The sequence below is a fragment of the Erinaceus europaeus genome, chromosome X, assembly GCF_950295315.1.
Source record: "Erinaceus europaeus chromosome X, mEriEur2.1, whole genome shotgun sequence".
Taxonomy (NCBI): Eukaryota; Metazoa; Chordata; class Mammalia; order Eulipotyphla; family Erinaceidae; genus Erinaceus; species Erinaceus europaeus.
This window is the reverse complement of record NC_080185.1, coordinates 74,219,242-74,237,852: the sequence shown is the minus strand read 5'-3', so window position 1 is coordinate 74,237,852 and position 18,611 is coordinate 74,219,242. Positions and strand designations below refer to the sequence as shown.

General features: G+C 39.5%; 1 protein-coding gene across 4 annotated transcripts in view; it reads right to left on the bottom strand.

The window, feature by feature from the left end:
• PHKA1 (phosphorylase kinase regulatory subunit alpha 1) overlaps positions 1-18,611 on the bottom strand; it is a 254,836-nt gene that overhangs the window by 68,969 nt on the left and 167,256 nt on the right. For all 4 annotated transcript variants that reach the window (XM_007526062.3, XM_007526063.3, XM_060182855.1 and 1 more), the window contains 4 exons: positions 17,262-17,353; positions 14,879-15,018; positions 4,690-4,846; positions 3,448-3,527 (listed from right to left, as the gene is read on the bottom strand). In XM_007526062.3, the coding sequence (XP_007526124.1) occupies positions 3,448-3,527; positions 4,690-4,846; positions 14,879-15,018; positions 17,262-17,353 (469 nt within the window). The remainder of the gene's footprint in view (positions 1-3,447; positions 3,528-4,689; positions 4,847-14,878; positions 15,019-17,261; positions 17,354-18,611) is intronic.

The window sequence follows — 18,611 nt, the reverse complement described above, 5'->3', positions numbered from 1 at the left end:
AAATGACCCCACCCCAAAATGGGCAGAGGATATGAACAAAACATTTACTGTAGAGGAGTTTCAAATGGCTAACAAACATGAAAAATTGCTCTAGGTCGCTGATTGTCAGAGAAATGCAAATAAAGGCAACATTGAGATACCACCTCACTCCTGTGAGAATGGCATACATCAAAAAGGACAGCATCAACAAAAGCTGGAGAGACTGCGGGGACAGAGGAACCCTTCTGCACTGCTGGTGGGAATGTAAGTTGGTCCAGCCTCTGTAGAGAGCAGTCTGGAGAACTCTCACACGGCTAGACATGGACCTTCCAAATGACCCAGTAATTCTTCTCCTAGGGATATATCCCAAGGACTCCATAACCCCCAACCTAAAATATATGTGTACACCTATGTTCAATAGTAGCACAATTCGTAGTATCTAAAACCTGGACGCAACCCAGATGCCCCAAAACAGATGACTGGCTGAGAAGGCTGTGGTATATATATATACCCACAATGGAATACTACACAGCTATTAAGAACAATGAACCCACCTTCTCTGACCCATCTTGGATGGAGCTATAGGAAATTATGTTAAGTGAGCTAAGTCAAAAAGATAAAGATGAGAAAGTGAAACTCAAAGCAGGATCTGACTAACTTTGTAGTAGGGCACTAAAGTAAAAATCCTGGATAGAGCGTGAGGGTGGATGTTCAGCTTCATGGGGTGGAGGGGGGAAGAGGTATTGGACACAGTCTTTTGGTGATGGGAATGGTATTTATGTACACTCCTATTAATTTGTAGTCATATAAATCTCTAAGTAATGTGAGAGAGGAAATACTGATTGAATGTCTCAAACTTTTTAAAGCATAGACTGAGTTTTAAAGAGATAGGCAGAGTCTTTGATATGTTGACTCTCTTAAAAGCTTAGTCCAGGGAGAACAAAAGCAACCAGTGGCATAGCAATATGCAAATAATGTCAAAGTACATAAACTATGGTGAGGGTGTGTATAATACAGCAAATACTAACAAAGGGATTTTTCATAGTTAACTCAATTGCCAAACAATGTGATTATTGCAATAACTATCTATTGTCTTCTTAAACCCTGAGACAACAGGAATCTCCTGCTTCGTCTATAGAGCATATGTTTCTCCCAACCCTGGAACCTCTGGGGTGGAGCTCACTTGCTTGCATGCTTCTCTCAAGTCAGGCCAAATGATATTGTACCTGCTGATTCCAATGTAATCAATGCAATGAGTACCATCTCAGCATCCTTCAGCTCAGACTGTGTACAGAGACTTCAGGCATGGATTGCCAACCCTTCACCCTCATTACTCTGGTGAGACCTTTTCTTTCATAGTATTCTTTAATTCCATTCCAGGAGGTTCACTTCCTAACAAAGTCCCAAAACATAGTGATAGGCCAGGTCCCGTAAGATAGAGCATATGTTCACATGTATCCATAAATTAGGGCAAAATATATACCTGAACGCAAAAATATACAATAGTCTGTAGTGAGTCAGTATCAAGTTCATAATGAAATAGTGTCCACTTAGATACCCTCCTCACCTACTTCCTATTACAGTTCTCTCACTCACTCCAAAGCTAACCTTATCAAAGCAAGGACTGCAAAAGCTAAATAAGGGCAAGAGACTGGCATACTTTAATGATGACTCGTTAGTCACTATCAGGCCATTCCACCAGCTGGAGCCCTATTCGGGGAGTCCTGAGATTCCCAAACAGACATGATGGGCCTAGAACTCAAATAAATCACTCTCTCCATTGTCACCAGTCATTTCTATCAGGAACAACAAAACAGACCCCTTTTGTGGGCCCCCATAGGACCTTGCCCTCAACTTGGATCAACAATGGTAGAGAATGTTCCATCCTCGGAAGGGAGGCTGGACAACATACTCTATGCTACACCTGAGGAAGATGGGTCGATGCTGGGGCAGCATGGAATGTTCCTACTCATGACCACAGAATGTGAGCTCAGATCTAGAGGGATGTAGACTTCACCTTCTTTACCTTATCGTGGAGCCTGAAGGAATCATATTAAGTGAGATAAGCCAGAAAGAGAAGGATGAATATGGGATGATCTCAGTCATGGACAGAAATTGAGAATTAAGAACAGAAAGGAGAAACACAAAGTAGAATTTGGACTGGGTTTGGTTTCTTGAACTAGAGCAAGGACTCTAGGGGCAGGAGGTGAATGGGATTTTTGGTCCTGGTGCATGATGGTGGAGGAGGACTAAGGCTGGAGGTAAGAGTTCTGTTTTTTTTTTTTTGGAAAATTGAGAAATTTTACACATATGTACAATAGCTGTATTTACTGTAAACCATTAATCCCTTTAATAAAGAGAAAGGAAAAAAAAGAAATTGTACTTATGTAACAGCATTCTTATTGAACACATCTCAGGGTTGAGTGGTGACATACCTGGTAGAGCACATATGTTACCACACATGAGACCTGAATTCAAATCCCTGGTCCCCATGTGTGTGTAGAGAGAGTAATGAATGGTGGAGCGGTACTGCAAGTATCTCTTTCTCTCTCCCTATCCTCCTCTCAATTTCTCCTATAAAAAAAACTAAAAGAGAAAAAACAATGGAAATAAAAAGGGGGGAAAGGCTTCCAGGAGCAGTGGATTTGTTGTGTAGGCACTGTACCCCAGTGATAACCCTGCTAGTAATAAAAAAATCTTCTCCATCAATAAAAAAATACTCTCTAGTAGAATCCCCCCAGTCCAAGCATATTTTCTGACACAGTTTCCAGTTAGAAGCTGTAACCAACTGAGACAGTGACAATCTGATTGCAGCTTTCTTGGAGGAATACCACTTCACACACATATTCATTTCCTCCCTTCAATTAGGACCTCAACCCCTTAATTCATTAATGGGCAACACAGAATTTTTCATTATCAGGTCTAGCCAGATACTTTTTTGGTGTGGTAAGGGGATCATCACTGGGGCTTCACTGCTCCAGACTGACATATTCAGATAGAAGAGCTACAAGGATGGAGAGAGAGGAGAAAGGGAAAGATACCACAGCACTGAAGCTTCCTCTACTGTGGTGGGGCACCAGACTTGGAACTGTATTGCATGCATGGCAAAACAGGAACTCTACCCAGACACTTCATTCACCCTAGCCAAACACTTTTTCCACCTCTTCTTTCCAGGGGATAGCTACCTTCTTGAGGATGCCAAACCAGTTGTCCCAATTTTTGTTTTGGGAGGTTTGTAAATGGTAATAAGCAAAAATAAATAAATAAACATATTTGAGCACTACTTCTTGTGAGTGTTATCTTATTACTCATGCCCTGTTATTACTGTATTCTCAAGTGGAATGTCTCTGACAGAAGTACACACATGTAAATGTTATCAGGGGAAGAAAACTACGGTCAGCTCACATAGCTTCTTAAAGATTCATAGGAACCTGGCCAAATTATAACAAAATGGAAAACCATACTCACGCAGAGATAGTCTTTTCTCGAGGTTCCGGAGGGAGCCCCACTGTCAAATGTTTCTGATGAGAAAGAAGGTCTGTGCAAGCCTATGAAAAGACAGCATAGCAGCATTAACCTTCTTGTGAAATATCCTGAAGGAAAAGTAGACAAAATATTCCCTAATACTGGCTTCAGAGGTAAGTTTGGGAATACAAATCCAGTGGCAAATGTAAATAAAGGAAATCGCACCAAACTAGAAAGCTTCTTCATAGTAAAACACACACACATACACACACACACAAGCAAATGAGAGAATATATTAATACAGTATATATAAATATATATATGACAAAAAGTTAATATCAAAGATACATAGTATTAAGCTCATCAACAAAAATAAAGATCTACTTCAAAAACAGGAAAAAGGGCTGAATAGACATTTTACCAAGGAGGACATAAGTGGTCAACAGGAAAATGAAAAAAATTCTCACCATCACTTATTGTCAGAGAAATGCAAAAGCATTGACAACACTGGATGCCACCTCACATCTGTGAGAATAGCCTATATTAAAAAGGTCAGGAATAACAAATGTTGGTGAGGATATGGAGAAAAGGAGGTCCTTATATACTGTTGGAAATGTAAACTGGTCCAGTCTCTATGGAAAATAAATATTTCTAAAACAAACAAAATTAAAAATAGGTCTGCCATATGATCTAGCAATTCTCCCCCTAGGTATCTATCCAAAGAACCCCAAAACACTAATTCAAAAAGAGATATGCAGACCACTATTCATTGCAGAGTTATATTCAGTAGCCCAAACATCCAATGACAGGTGAGGAGATAAGGAAGTTGTGGCATTTACAAAGTATGAAATTCTACTTTAAGAAATGATGAAATCTTGCCTTTTGATATGTAGCGGATGGAACTGGAGGGGATTATACTAAGTTAAATAAATCAGAAGGAGGAAAAATATTAGATGATCTCACTCATATATGGGATTTAGGAGACAAAATAATTGAACAACAGGGTTAAACATAAACAAACCATTGCCCTAAATATGCAGATCTGAGAGACCAGGTGTGGAAGGGGAGAAGCGGTAAGGGACAGAATGGCCTGCATGGAAACAAAGTGACATTCTGGAGGTAGGTGAAGTGTGTTAACACATATTTTGAGGAGATATGAAGTTGTGCCCCTGACAACATTTTCTTATTTGTAAAATAAAGCACTTTATTTAGATTTACTATAAATTCAAGAAGAACATATAGCACCTCATCAAGTGCTTCCACCTTCTTCCTTAAGATTCCAGAGATGTATCGAATTAGGCCCCAGTGACGAATTTCCCCAACTTTGCCATAAAGTTCAGTAAGTAGCTCTCTGACTGTTGAACTCCCTTCATCATACAATCCAGTGTCCCAGTCAGGTCCTCTGGAATGTTAAAGACAAGACTACATTAGTTGTAAGTAAAGACATTGGCAACAAAGTTTTGTTTCATTGTTATAACTGATATGCCTATTTGTGATACCTTTTTCTCATTAGGAAGCTATTTAAAGCTATTTACCAAGAACACTTGCAAAAACTATGATTAACAATAAACCTTGAACGTCAAATACCTAGCTAAGAATAAGTCATAGTTTTAACTGTGTTTTGACAAAATGCATAGCTTTGCTCTCTTCATAGCATAGAGTACAGCACAGCTGGAAATTAGATTTTACATAAAATAGTATGTTACATGGAGGTGGAGTATCTGTTCTTTCCGTTGAACCTAGGTATGCTTGTAACTAAGGTGAAAGTGATGTTGTCTTATTTCTGACACTAGGTGATAAGAACTTAATACTCTGCCATGTGGTCCTTTATTGGAACTCTTAATCTTGGAACCTAGAAAAGACCTGTGAGGAAACAGAAATGTGGGAACTCTCAGATATATGAGTGGGAAAACCTTGCAATGGCTCATCCCCAACCACTGTCTGGTGACAACCAAATGTGACCCCAAATGAAAGATGATTAGCTAAACCCAGGCAAGCCCTAGAACTGTGAAAGAATATTAAAATACTATCTGGTTGTTATGTCAAGTCATTGGTTTTGGGTGACAATTTACTATACAGCAATAGATACCTGTGATACATATGTAATGACCTTCAAAATGTATAGTGTTGGTGAAAAAAGCAAGGTATATGGCAAAGAATAGGCTCTTTCGGTAAAAACTGTTCAAATTGTGAGGAGAAAGCAATAGTAGAGAAATGCTGAAAGTCTAATAATAGAGGATGTAGGTTTGGCTATGGATTCCCAATGGTATGATGATGTTACAGATAAAGGCAGAGGAAGAGTTGATGGTAATGATTCTGTTTCAAGTCTGTGTCACTGAAAGAATGATGATAAAAGAGGGGAAGAAAATTTTTTTTCTGGTAAAGACTGAATTTGACTTTAGATATATAGAGTAGATTAAAGACTTAAGTATTAAAAATGTTACAGATACGTAAAATATGTTTAAATTTTGGGAAAGGAGAAGGTTCTCTCATGTCTGACAGGAAAATCAGATACTGGAGCCTAGTGGTGGTATAGCTGGTTCCGTAGCCCCCATGTCCACTTGGTCGATTCCAAATTATATTCCTCCATGAGGATAATTTCTGGAACCATCCGTTCCACCCCGGTTCCATGGCTGCCAGTTCTTAGCAACATCGCCCCGCCAGATATTCGTCAGGATGCGGCATCATCTAAGTTCATTTCCCACGTCTACGCTCGACCGGACCTGCCAATATACGCGGATATCTTCGCCCACCCTGTCCAATGCTTGACATCTTGTCACCCAATCTGGTCCCCTACGCCTACACTGAACTTCTCTGTTCCAGACTCTTGGAAACAGAGTTGGCAGTCAGCTGAGGTAAAGAACAAACACCTCATCACAGACCCCTGCAAGCGTCAACCCGGCTTTGACCTAGCACGTTATGATTGGGCCCTCCTCAATCGCTATCGAACAGGCCATGGCCGGTGCGCCATGTTCCATCGCTGGGGAGCCAGAGACGACCCGAACTGCCCCTGTGGCTACAGACAGACTATGACCCACATAGTCAACGACTGCCACCTCTCCAGATTCAAAGGAGGTCTCGAAACTTTACATGAGGCTCAACCTGATGCTGTTGACTAGCTACGGAAGAAGGGCAAACGCTAGAAGAAGAATCTTGGACCCCCGGTGACCGTGGGCTCCCTGCCAGGACTGGGCCCCCTGGCCGAGATCCCCAGCTCGGCTCTGATGGCAGAGGAGCTAGAATACGCAGACATCCGTGCAGTGATCACACCCCTGCACTTCCTAGAGGTGAAGTTGGGCAAGAGGCCATGGCCGGACAACACCCCCCCCCCCCCGAAACCAACGATGTCACCTGATGCGATCTGAAGAATCTGATTCACAGACTTCAAGGACAGAACTTTCTTACTGCCTGTCTGCCCTTCCTGCTTCTGCTTTGTCTGTCACATTTTGGCAGTTCCAGCTCACTCTCTACAGAAAAGTGGAATTCCAGTGGCTAACCTTCCTGATGGAGATAGACATGCATCATTTCACCCCCTGGCATTTCTTCCATGGTCATCTACTTTGGACTGGCACTCCTATTGGACTTACTGGTACACAACTCTACAGCAGCTTCCCTTTATGCTGTTGGGTTTCTCAAAGACTGACTGCAGCCAGCTGCCTTGGGACTCTATAGGCAACAACCCCCCCTCCTTGCTAGGTAATGCCCGTTGAGGCATGAAGCGCCCCCAGAGGCAAGAGATACCCACACAGGCAGGAAATGTCCTTTAGCCTGATAAGCCTTGCACTTTGAGGCAAGTAACGCCCCCCTCGTGCCACCCCTTTCCATCACACTGGTTCTTGTTGCTCTCTTACTTGTTCCTCCATGTCTTGTGCCAGTTTTTTCTTTGAAAATGCCTGTACGATATAGGTTTCTGTTCACCCCACATTCCTGATACTGTGGCCATTAGTTAAAAAGAAAAGGGGGAATTGTTGGTATGCTTCTGGATTCTGCTTGTGAAGCCTTCTGTTTTTATCATCACTTTGGGTTTGCTTGTGTTGCTTGCTATGTGTTCTGTTTGTACGTCCACTGTTGGCTGGGCACCCCCCTGCCTCCGGGATATTGGTTTGGTCTTCCCCCCACCGCCTCTGGGACATTTGGTTTAGTCATCACTGGTTTGCGCTTCTTCTTTCTCCCCACCCCCTATCTTATGTTTTTCCTTGGTTCCTGACTCTTCCGCTGGAGGAGAGAGATGGAGAACAGCATTGGGTTGTGATTAGAATAGAATAGTTTGTTGAATCACATCCCCACTCGTGAATAAAGATTGAACTGTGTTCTTAGCTCAGCCATGAGTCTCTGGTTGTCTCTGTCTCCCACCCGCGAAGCCAGCCTGGCAAAATGATACCAGCCTTTAGCTTCATGATTGGCCAACAATTTGTTTAGCTTTGTATGTTAACTCTCTTCAGCTGCCATGTTCCAGATGCTAGCATGATGCTGACCAGACTTCCCTGGACAGACAACCCCACCAACGTGCTGGAGCTCTTCTTCCCCAGAACTCCACCCCACTAGGGAAAGAGAGAGGCAGGCTGGGAGTATGGATCAACCTGTTAACGCCTATGTTCAGCGGGGAAGCAATTACAGAAGCCAGACCTTCCACCTTCTGCCTCCCACAGTGACTTTGGGTCCATACTCCCAGAGGGATAAAGACTAGGATAGCTATCAGGGGATGGGATGGGATATGGATTTCTGGTGGTGGGAACTGTGTGGAGTTGTACCCCTCTTATCCTATGGTTTTCTCAATGTTTCCTTTTTATAAATAAAAATAAATAAATAAATAACCATACTGATTAATTTCTAATCTTAAACCCACAGGAGATACTAGGCAGAATTCCATGTGCATTAGAACCCATGCAGTACATCACTATGTATTCAAGTGATTTGCTATTACCTGGAATACTAGCTTTAGGCAGATTTCAGGGTTCAGTTAGATGCTATGGTTAAGCACACAGAAGACTGGATAAATGAAACCTGTTGGTTTCATTTATCAAAGTGTCGGTAGTCAACTAGCTCATTTGAATTGGTGTGAACATGTGATATGTTCTCATACAACATCCTTCATTTGCTCACCTTCAAGTGGCCCTGAAGATGAAAATCTTCAGTTTTCATTCAAGCTACAATCACTTTTTCCTACCTATATCTTCTCATTATTCTGAAGGTGAGAGACAAGGATAGGGAGAGATGGGAAAGAGATGAGAGACACCACAGCATTGCTCCACTGCTCCTGCCCCTTATAGATGCTTCCATGTGGTGTCCAGAGGTGCAAACCCAGGTCTCCATACATAATGAAATATTCACTCTACTAGATGGTCTATCTGATGGCCCCATTCCTACTAATTCTTATCAGAGAATAAGGAGACAGACAAGAGCACTATTGCAGCATAGGCAGTGCTAGAGGATCAAATATGGACCTTGCACATATAAATCCTATACTCTACCTACAGAGCTACCTGTCAGGCTGTAAGACTTATGCATACAACAAGTAGCATACAACAAGCTTTATTGGGTGACAGATGGATAGAACTTTATTAGAGGGGAAATCTCTCACAGTGTAAAACCATGCAGAAGTTTATATAAGGGAAAGGTTTTACTATTCAGAAAGGGGGAAAGGTAAGAAAATTACCAGGGGACCTGTCAATGCCTATGTTCAGTGGGGAAGCAATTACAGAAGCCAGACCTTCTACCTTCTGCACCCCATAATGACCCTGGGTCCATACTCCCAGAGGGACAAAGAGGAGGAAAGCTATCAGGGGAGGGGATGGGATATGGAGTTTTGGTGGTGGGACTTGTGTGGGTTTGTACCCCTCTTATCCTATGGTTTTTGTCAGTGTTTCCTTTTTATAAATAAAAAATTTTAAAAAGCAAAGAAAAGAAAATTACCAGGGGAGACAGAAGGAGGGGTTTATATGGTATTCAGGTGATGTTCTTTAGCAGAACTGTGAGAAGTTTCTAGGTTCAGAAAATTCTGAGTGGTAGTTAAAACTATTTATGACCAAAGGCTTTATCTTTAATAGCAGATATGTGGATTTTAAGGAATAGTAAAACAAAGAGATTCTGGGTAAAAGTCCGACAGGGGCTATTTTCAATACATTCGGATGCACACAAATTTTCACTTTGGCACTGGTAGCTTTTAACTGAATTATAGCATATGTGTTCAATTGGGTGTGCCACCACCAAGCCTCTTCATAAAGGTTGTTTCTTTTGATGTTATCCCCAAAGTATCTTATATTATCCTCATTTGTTTTTAGCATTTCCTTTCTTTATTTATTAATGAAAAACATAGGATGGGAGAAAGAGAGAGAGAGAACATCAGACATAACTGGTACATGTGCTACCGGGCACTGAACTCAGGACTTCATGATTCAGAATCCAATGCTTTATCCACTGTGCCACTTCCCAGACCACATTTTTTTTTAGCATTTTCTTTCTTTCTTTCTTTCTTTCTTTCTTTCTTTCTTTCTTTCTTTCTTTCTTTCTTTCTTTCTTCTTTTTTTTTAAGATGGCCTCTTCTACCTTATATTCTTCCTCTCTATTTAGGCCTTTGGCATCTGTATTATTGCAGATGTTTCCCTTTTCTGTGTTCCTTAGCTCAGTAGTGGCACTCTTTGTTTTTCTAATCACTGTTAGGAGTTTTTAAAATAAGTTTCTGAACCATGTCTTAGAATGTGTTGCAGTTATCCTCTACAAATATTTTCATTTTGGTGAACATGCTTTGAGCCATAGCTTTGAGAATTCTGTCAGGTGGTTTCTATACCTCTGTTGAACTAGAGGTTTTATTGCAGCTGCTGTATTTTTAATGACACTTTTTATTTATTTTGTATATTATTGAGACATAGGAGAAGAGAAAGAGAACTAGAGCATCACTCTGGTATATATGTTACCAGAGATCAAACTTGGGACCTCATGCTGGAGAATCCAACTCTTTAACCACTATGCTACCTCCCAAACTACTGTTGCTGCTATCTTGGCACATTCTGAAGTTGATTTACCCAGGTTGTTTTTGTCTGCCTGCAACTCCCATGTGGTTAATATTTTTTCGCCTTTGTCTGCTGATGCCAGGCTGGCAGAAGATCAGGGTACCTTTGGTTAGAATGGGGTTGGATCACAGGTTGGGACAGCCAGAGATGGATGCCACTGGGTCAGGTGATTATTAGTGCTGAGGGCCCTTAGAGCAGAAGACTGTGGCAGTAGGACTCTGAATGCTGTGAGATCATGAGAATAATGCATCTTTGTTTCTTTGTCCTTACTGAGTGAATTCTGTTTTTCTTTTCTTTTTTTATTTTAATTTAATTTAACTTTATTTTATTTATAGAAAGGAAACACTGAAAGAACAATAGGATAGGAGGGATACAATTCCACATAAATCCCACCACCAGATCTCAGTATCCCATCCCCTCCCTTGATAGCTTTCCTATTCTTTTTAAATTTTTTTTTTATTTAAGAAAGGAGACATTAACAAAACCATAGGATAAGAGGAGCACAGTTCTGTTTTTATTTTCTTTTGCTGTTGGTTTATATGATCTTCAAGCTTTTGCTATGCTGTTTTTTTACTGTATGTTGTAGTTTTTGTTGTGATGGATGGCATTGAGACAAAGGTTAGAGTGTTAGTCCACCTCCATCTTGGCACATCTTCCAGAAAAGTCTTTTTTTTTTTTTTTTAACTTACTAAGTGTAACTTATTAAACATCGTAATCTGATGGAAAAGGTACGAGTTTTGTAATCAGAACAAAAAAGGGGCTTAATTACCAACTAATTGAATGAAAATCGTAGATCCTTCTTGGTATTCTTTGATATGACATTGACTCACAGGGAAGGCTGAGCCATGCCTCATTAGAGCTAGGCAAGTGTAGAAGTTTGGATTTCCCAATCAGTCTGTGTTGATAGAGGAGGGACAGCAGATTTTCCTATTATGGTTGACTGGAGTAGAATGGTTATTATTTAAAAGTTGTCAGTTTTGCTAGGCTTCACCTTTCCTAGTTATTTGTCTAGAGAGCTTTTTCCCTTGAAACTTTTGGTATCTTCCCATCAGTGCTTTTAGGTTCTTGGATTTTCCAGTACCCAGTGCAGGATATATGAAGCAAAAAAGGAATATGAACTTGATTACCTTGTCATTTTTTGATTTTGAGACTCTTGACCAGTCTCTTTTCTTTTCTTTACCTTTCAACATACCGTTATGCTTGTTTCATAAATATTATCCTCTTGTTCTTAGCAAGAGCATCAAGGAATACATTTATTCTATCTTGTCTAGAACCACAAGTGTTAGTGTGATTCTAGTTTAGCAGATTCCTTGCCCTTTAGAAATGATAGTGAATAATTATATTAAATGTACATAGAGGATATTATAGCAAATACCATAGAGATAAAATAATGTCTGGTATTTTCATTAAAATAATCCAGAATGAAAAGAGTGTGAATATAGATATGACAAGATTATGTATGTATTACAACAGTTTAGGCTGGATCTAAAAGTGTCTACTACTACACCATTACCTTTTTTTAAAAAAATATGTTTTGATATTTTTATCATGAAAGGTAGAAAAGAAAAGCTACTTGACCAGTTATCTCACTTATTATCAGGACTTAATAAAATAGGGATGGGGTCTCTTTCTCTCTCCCACTATATCTCTTTCTCATTCTGTCTCCAAAAAATAATAAATAAAAATAATTTTAAAAAGTAGGGATGGGGATGGAGAGCAGAAAATGAACCATGGACTGGACATGGTGTATTGCACCAAAGCAAAGGACTCTGGGGAGAAGGGGATGGAGGAGAGAAAGAAATTTTTATGGGCTGGTACATACTGAAATTGTATGCTTATGTCAATGGCTGCACTGTAAAGCATTAACCTCCTTCAATTAAAAAAATTATTTGACCTTCTCTGTGAAAGAGAACAAGAAAGTGAGAAGACTTATTAGGAAGCTGTAGCAGTAGTCCTTATGAGACTACTAGAGATGCAGAAGGTGGTGATTTAGAAGCAAGACTCTTTAAAGACTTGGTAATTAACTAAATATGGGGGAAAGCTTGATGATAGATGCTGACTCCAAAATACAATATAGTTGGAGAATTTCATAAGAATCTTTTTCAGTCACCATGTTCCAGATGCTATCATGATGCCAACCTGTTTTTACCTGGGCAGATGACCCCACCAATATGTCCTGGAGCCCCACCTCCCCAGAGTCCCTCTAGAGAAAGAGAGAGACAGGATGGAAGTATAGATTGAGCTGTCAATGCCCACGTTCAGTGGGTAATCAATTATAGAAGCCAGACCTCCCACCTTCTGCATCTCATGATGGTCCTGGGTCCATACTCCCAGAAGGATGAAGAATAGGAGAGCTTTTAGGGGAAGGGATTGGATATAGAGTTTCTGGTGGTGGGAATTGTACCCATCTTATTTTATGGTCTTATCAATATTTCCATTTTATAAATAAAAAAATTTTTAAATTAGAAAAAAGAATCTGTCACTACATTTGATGTTTACATACTGACTGATTTCAGGCTCTATCTTTTTTAAAATTTTTTTGCTATCTTTATTTATTTATTGGCTAGAGATAGTCAGAAATTGAGAAGGAAGGGGAGGTAGAGAGGAAGAGAGACACCTGCAGCACTGCTTCAACACTCATGAAGCTTTCCTCTGACAAGTGGGGGGCCAGGAGCTTGAACCTGGGTCCTTGTGCATTGTAACATGAGAGCAACCAGATGCACTACAACCTGGCCCCATGCTCCATCTTTCCTATTTCCTTTATACCTTGTTGGGACCATGTGTAAGCCTGATAGAGCTTAGGGAGAACCACCCCCGTCCTTGGATGGAGGTCTGAGAAGATAACCTCTTGGTAAGTCTCTCTCAACCGAGGTGATCAGAAGGGGGGAAACTCAGACTTGGTTCTTTCCTTCTTGACTCTCAGGCCCACAGAAACCCCAGTACTTTCCTCCATTAACTGCAGGCCATATGGCCGCAGATTCACTTATTCAAAGTCACCTTCTGATCATAGAAGAACACACCTTATCACACACTTCATCACATACCTCAGACCCCAGACAAGAGAAATTCCAAACTATATGGCCTTTTGATATCCATCTTCTTTATGTCTCACCCTATGGGTTTAACCCCTATGCTTCTCTCAAATACCTTTGGATAATTAAGTTGCTTGTGTCATGGAGAATAACTGTCTTGTATCTCATCAATTCCTGTCATACCAGCCCCCTACCTTAGGGGCATACTGACCGTTAAGAAACCTGTAATTTCTGTCATATTTCAACAATAATTAACTTCATTGCTTTTCTATTTAACTCATATCCACTTTGCTAATTAACGGACTCCAGGATTCTGGGACTCAAGGACTCAGATTCTAGATTCACGCTGAGTCCCCTGGTGTCTTTTACTTTGTGCCACCCCTGTCGTGAGCGAGAAAGAACCAGTCCATTGCCTTTCCCCTGGAGACCACCCCAAACCAGAGAGAGAGAGATACCAAAAATACCTTATGTGTAAGTGAGTTGATAAGAAAGTTGAGTGCTCCTTCCTTTGGTGTGAGTGAAAACCCTTACACTATCTTCTTCAAATCATATTAAGATTCTAAATCCAGTTTCCATTCCCTGCTCACTTAAGCTTTCTTTCTGGACCAACTTGAGAGATTGCTTTTCTCTCCCCAGAAAGACTCATGATGTTGGTAATAAACATTCCACACACTTTTGATATATCTTTGACACCATCAATTTCAATGTACAAACCAAATTTGGAAGGGTGTGTGTCCATCCTACTCATAAAGATGATGGCAACATGAATAAATGAGATATACTAAGCTATTTTATAGAGGCAAATAGGGGACAAGAGTTCGGTTTGAAAACACTGAATTATGAAGTAGCTAGATACAATGTGTTTGTTTAGCAAGCTACTAGACACATAGCAAACTCTAACAATGCTATTTTCTTTTTCCTATATAAATCTTCATATTCCTTTTGAGTTCTGGTGGTGGGAGTTGTGTGGAGTTGTATGCCTCTTATCCTGTGGTTTTTGTCAGTGTTTCCTTTTTAAAAAAATTTAAAAAGGAATCTATTTACCTTCATATTTTACTAAATAGTGGAGGCTGAATGATAACCATGCTAATAATAATAGCTAATTACCTACTGTGTATCAGTAACTGTATGGAGGATTTACAAATATTATATCAAGTTTAATATATGCAATCATTTCATGGGGCAAGCATAATCCAAATTTTATAAGTGAGGATAACTGACATTTTAAAATTATACAGTGGGGCCATACCACCTTGAATGTGCCAGATCTTATCTAGATTTACACAGTGGGTTGGTTAAAATTCAAATCCAGATGAAAGAGATTCCATCTATGTGCTATGCAACTACTCTCTATCTGATCACTAAAGTAGGCTGACAATATCAATCACTTACTTCATTGTATACAGCATGTAGAGGACATCAGTTTGCTCCTGTAAGCTTGAAGTCTCCTTCAGCTGTAAAACCAGTGCTTCAAAGTCTACTTCCCTGGAGTTTTTCCTAGGAATATATCTTTCTACACGAACAGAGGGAACCTTTAGTTTGAGAAAGGATGAAACAAATCAAGTTCATAAGTCATCACCTTAACTTGTGTCCTTGTGTGTTGACCTTTTCACCCCTAAACTTTTTTTCTAAAAAATTCTTTTTAAATTTTTAGAAATCTTTTAATCATTATTTATTGGATAGAGACAGCCAGAAAACAAGAGGGAGTGGGTGATAGAGAGGAAGAGAAACAGGGAGACCCTACAGCAGTACTTCAACACTCGCAAAGCTTTCCCCCTGCAGATAGGGACCACAGGTTCGAAACTTGGTCCTTTCACACTGTAATATGTGTACTCAGCAAGGTGAACTACCACCCAGCCTCATATAAAATTCTTATATATATTCCCCCAGATATTTTAATATAATTTATTCCATATCTTATTTTGTGATATATATATACATATATATATATACACACATATATATATACATGTATATATATCATATTGATTAACAATATGGGTAAAACAAAACTATTTGACTTACAACAGAATTGCTAAAGTCTTATTGCAAAAAATGCCTATAAAGTAAATAATTACATTTCAGCCATTACATTTATTTGTAAATGATGTTAAATATGGAGAGACTGTGTGACTATAGAGACTAACATGTTTATTCTGAACTAGTCTTTTTTTTTAGTGATTTAGTAATGATCAACAAAATTGTGGGGTAAAAGGAGTACAATTCTATACAATTCTCACCACCAGAGTTCCATACTCCAGAGGAATAAACACTAGGGATCCAATATGGGCCCCAGATCAGATCAAATTGACTGGGTTTACAGTCAACAATATTTATACACCTTTCCCATATTTGGGAGCTACTATCTTCCCTGATTCAGGTTTCTAGCCCTTTTCTCAGCCATGACATCATCTCCCCAGAGAATAACTTAGATCAACCTACATATTAGATGTCAGGCTCAGGAAAAAAAAAACTAGTATAGTCATGGGCCCTTTGGAATTAGGCCTGCTAACTTTCTACAAAACGGAGACCCCCAAATCTTCATCTGCACTATTCCAGCCTTTAGGTTCATGATTAGTCAACAATTTGTTTGGCTTTGTATGTTAAGTCTTTTTTTCAGCCACCAAGTTCTAGATGCTAACATGATGCCAACCGGACTTCTCTGGGAAGACAACCCCACCAATGTGTTCTAAAGCCCCACTTCCCCAGAGCCTTGCCCAACTAGGGAAAGAGAGAGACAGGCTGGGAGTATGGATCAACCTGTCAATGCCCATATTCAGCGGGGAAGCAATTACAGAAGCCAGACCTTCCACATTCTGAACCCATAATGACCCTGGGTCTATACTCCCAGATGAATAAAGAATAGGAAAGCTATCAGGGGAGGGGATAGGATGCAGAGTTCTGATGGTGGGAATTGTGTGGAGTTTTACCCCTCTTATCCTATGGTTTTTGTCAGTGTTCCCTTTTTATAAATAAAAATTGGAAAAAAAAAAAGACTAGGGACACTTCCAAAATTCTTTTATTTTGACAAAAAGGCAAAGCAAAGACTATGAAATATTCAAGATGTGTGTGCAACAATCTAATTTTCTGAAAAACCTGGCTAGAAGAAACTTGCTTATTTAAAAAAGTGAACTAAAAAGCGCACATGGCACAAAGCGCAAGGACCAGTGTAAGGATTCTGGTTAGAGCCCTCAGCTCCCCACCTGTAGGGCAGTTGCTTCATAAGAGGTGAATCAGGTCTGCAGGTGTCTATCTTTCTCTCCCCCTCTGTCTTCTTGTCCTTCTCACTGTACTATCCAAGAACAACGATAGCAATAACAATAACAATAATCACAACAAGGGCAACAAAAAGGAGAAAAAATTAGCCTCCAGGAGCAGTGGATTTGTAGTGCAGGCACTGAGCCCCAGAAATAACCCTGGAGGGGAAAAAAGTGAAATACTGGGTTGTTAAGATAACTCACCTGAATTGTACTTGCTTTGTCATGCCCACAGCCCAGGTTCAAACTCAGCACCTCAAAACACCAGGGGAAGCTTTGGTGCTGTGGTATTTTTTCTTCTCTCCCTTCTTTCCTCTGTCTCTCTTTCTTGCTATTTGAAAAAGTAATCTCAGAGCATTTAAGCCCTGACAATGACAGAAAGTATCTAATAAAGCCTATTTTTCCAACACAATGGCACATTTTGCTATCAGAGATATTAATTGCTAGTTCTATTATTTTCCACAAGGAGGGCAGTCTTTCAAAAAAAGTTGATAGAAATACCTTATGTGCAAATTTACCTGGTCCTCTTGTAAGGGATGAGGGAAATCAAGCAAGTTGAATGAAGGCTGGAAAGCTTGAAATGGTTTTGTAGGAAGACACATAGAAACATCTACAAGAGATTGACATTTATGGGAAAAGTTAGATAATGAGATTAATGATAATGAACAGCTGACTTCAACAGTGAAATATATTATGGGATGGTTCTTTACAGAATAAAAATGAAAACATATCCTTTCTGGCAATATAAAAGAAAAACAAGTAGTCCAGGAGGTGGCTCAGTAGATAAAGCATTGGACTCTTGAGCATGAGGTCCTGAGTTCGATACCCAGCAGCACATGTACCAGAATGATGCCTGGTTCTTGCTCTCTCTCCTCCTATCTTCCTCATAAATAAATAAAATCTTTTTAAAAAAAGAAAAAAGAAAAGAAAATAATATGAATATAAAAGACTGCTATTACTCAACAAATTTGAATAAAATGTATAGAACTATAACATCAATAAGACACATAACATTATAGTAATTCTATTTAGTAATCCTCCAGTTTTTATAAAATCGACAAATTAATTTTAACTCAAAATTAGTAAATTCTACTAATGTGATCAATACCATAATGATCCTTCACTGACAGATTATATGACAGAGAGAACCATTTACGTTTTATATGTCTTGGACTTAGCAGAATATCGGACTACTAAGCAGTTGGGTTTCTTTAAGAATAGATAAGTGAATGAATTCTTTATGGAATTAAAAAATATAAGTGGTTGACAAACTTTAAGACATTCCTAAGTTTTTCACTTAAACAATTAATTGTTAAAATACTTATCATATTCTCTAAGGATTTTCTCATCATTTCACAATCTTATGTATAGAACTAAACTCACTGTTTAAGAAAATTAAATCACAGATCTAGGAACTTAGCTTGATTCACTGTTAAAAAGGGAAAATAAATAGGGCTGAGGACTAGGGATTAAGGCCTAGAGGTTAGGTAAAAACTAAAACCTTAGACATTCAATCAGTTTTTCCCCTCTAACATTAATGAGTGATTTATGAGACTGCAAGTTAATAGGAGTGTACATCAACACCATTCCCACCACCAAAGGACTGTTTGGACACCCCCCCCCCCCAGTGAAGCTGAACATATATTCTCACCCTTCACCCAGAGATTTTTACTTTGGTGCCTTACTCCAAACTCAGTCACATCTTACTTTGATTTTCTCTTTCTGTTCTTCTTTCTCACCTTCTGTTTATGAGTGGGATCATCCCATACTCATCTTTGACTTTCTGACTTACATCACTTAACATAATTCCTTCTAGCTCCATCCAAGATGGGTCAGAGAAGGTGGGTTCTTTTTCTTAATAGCTACGT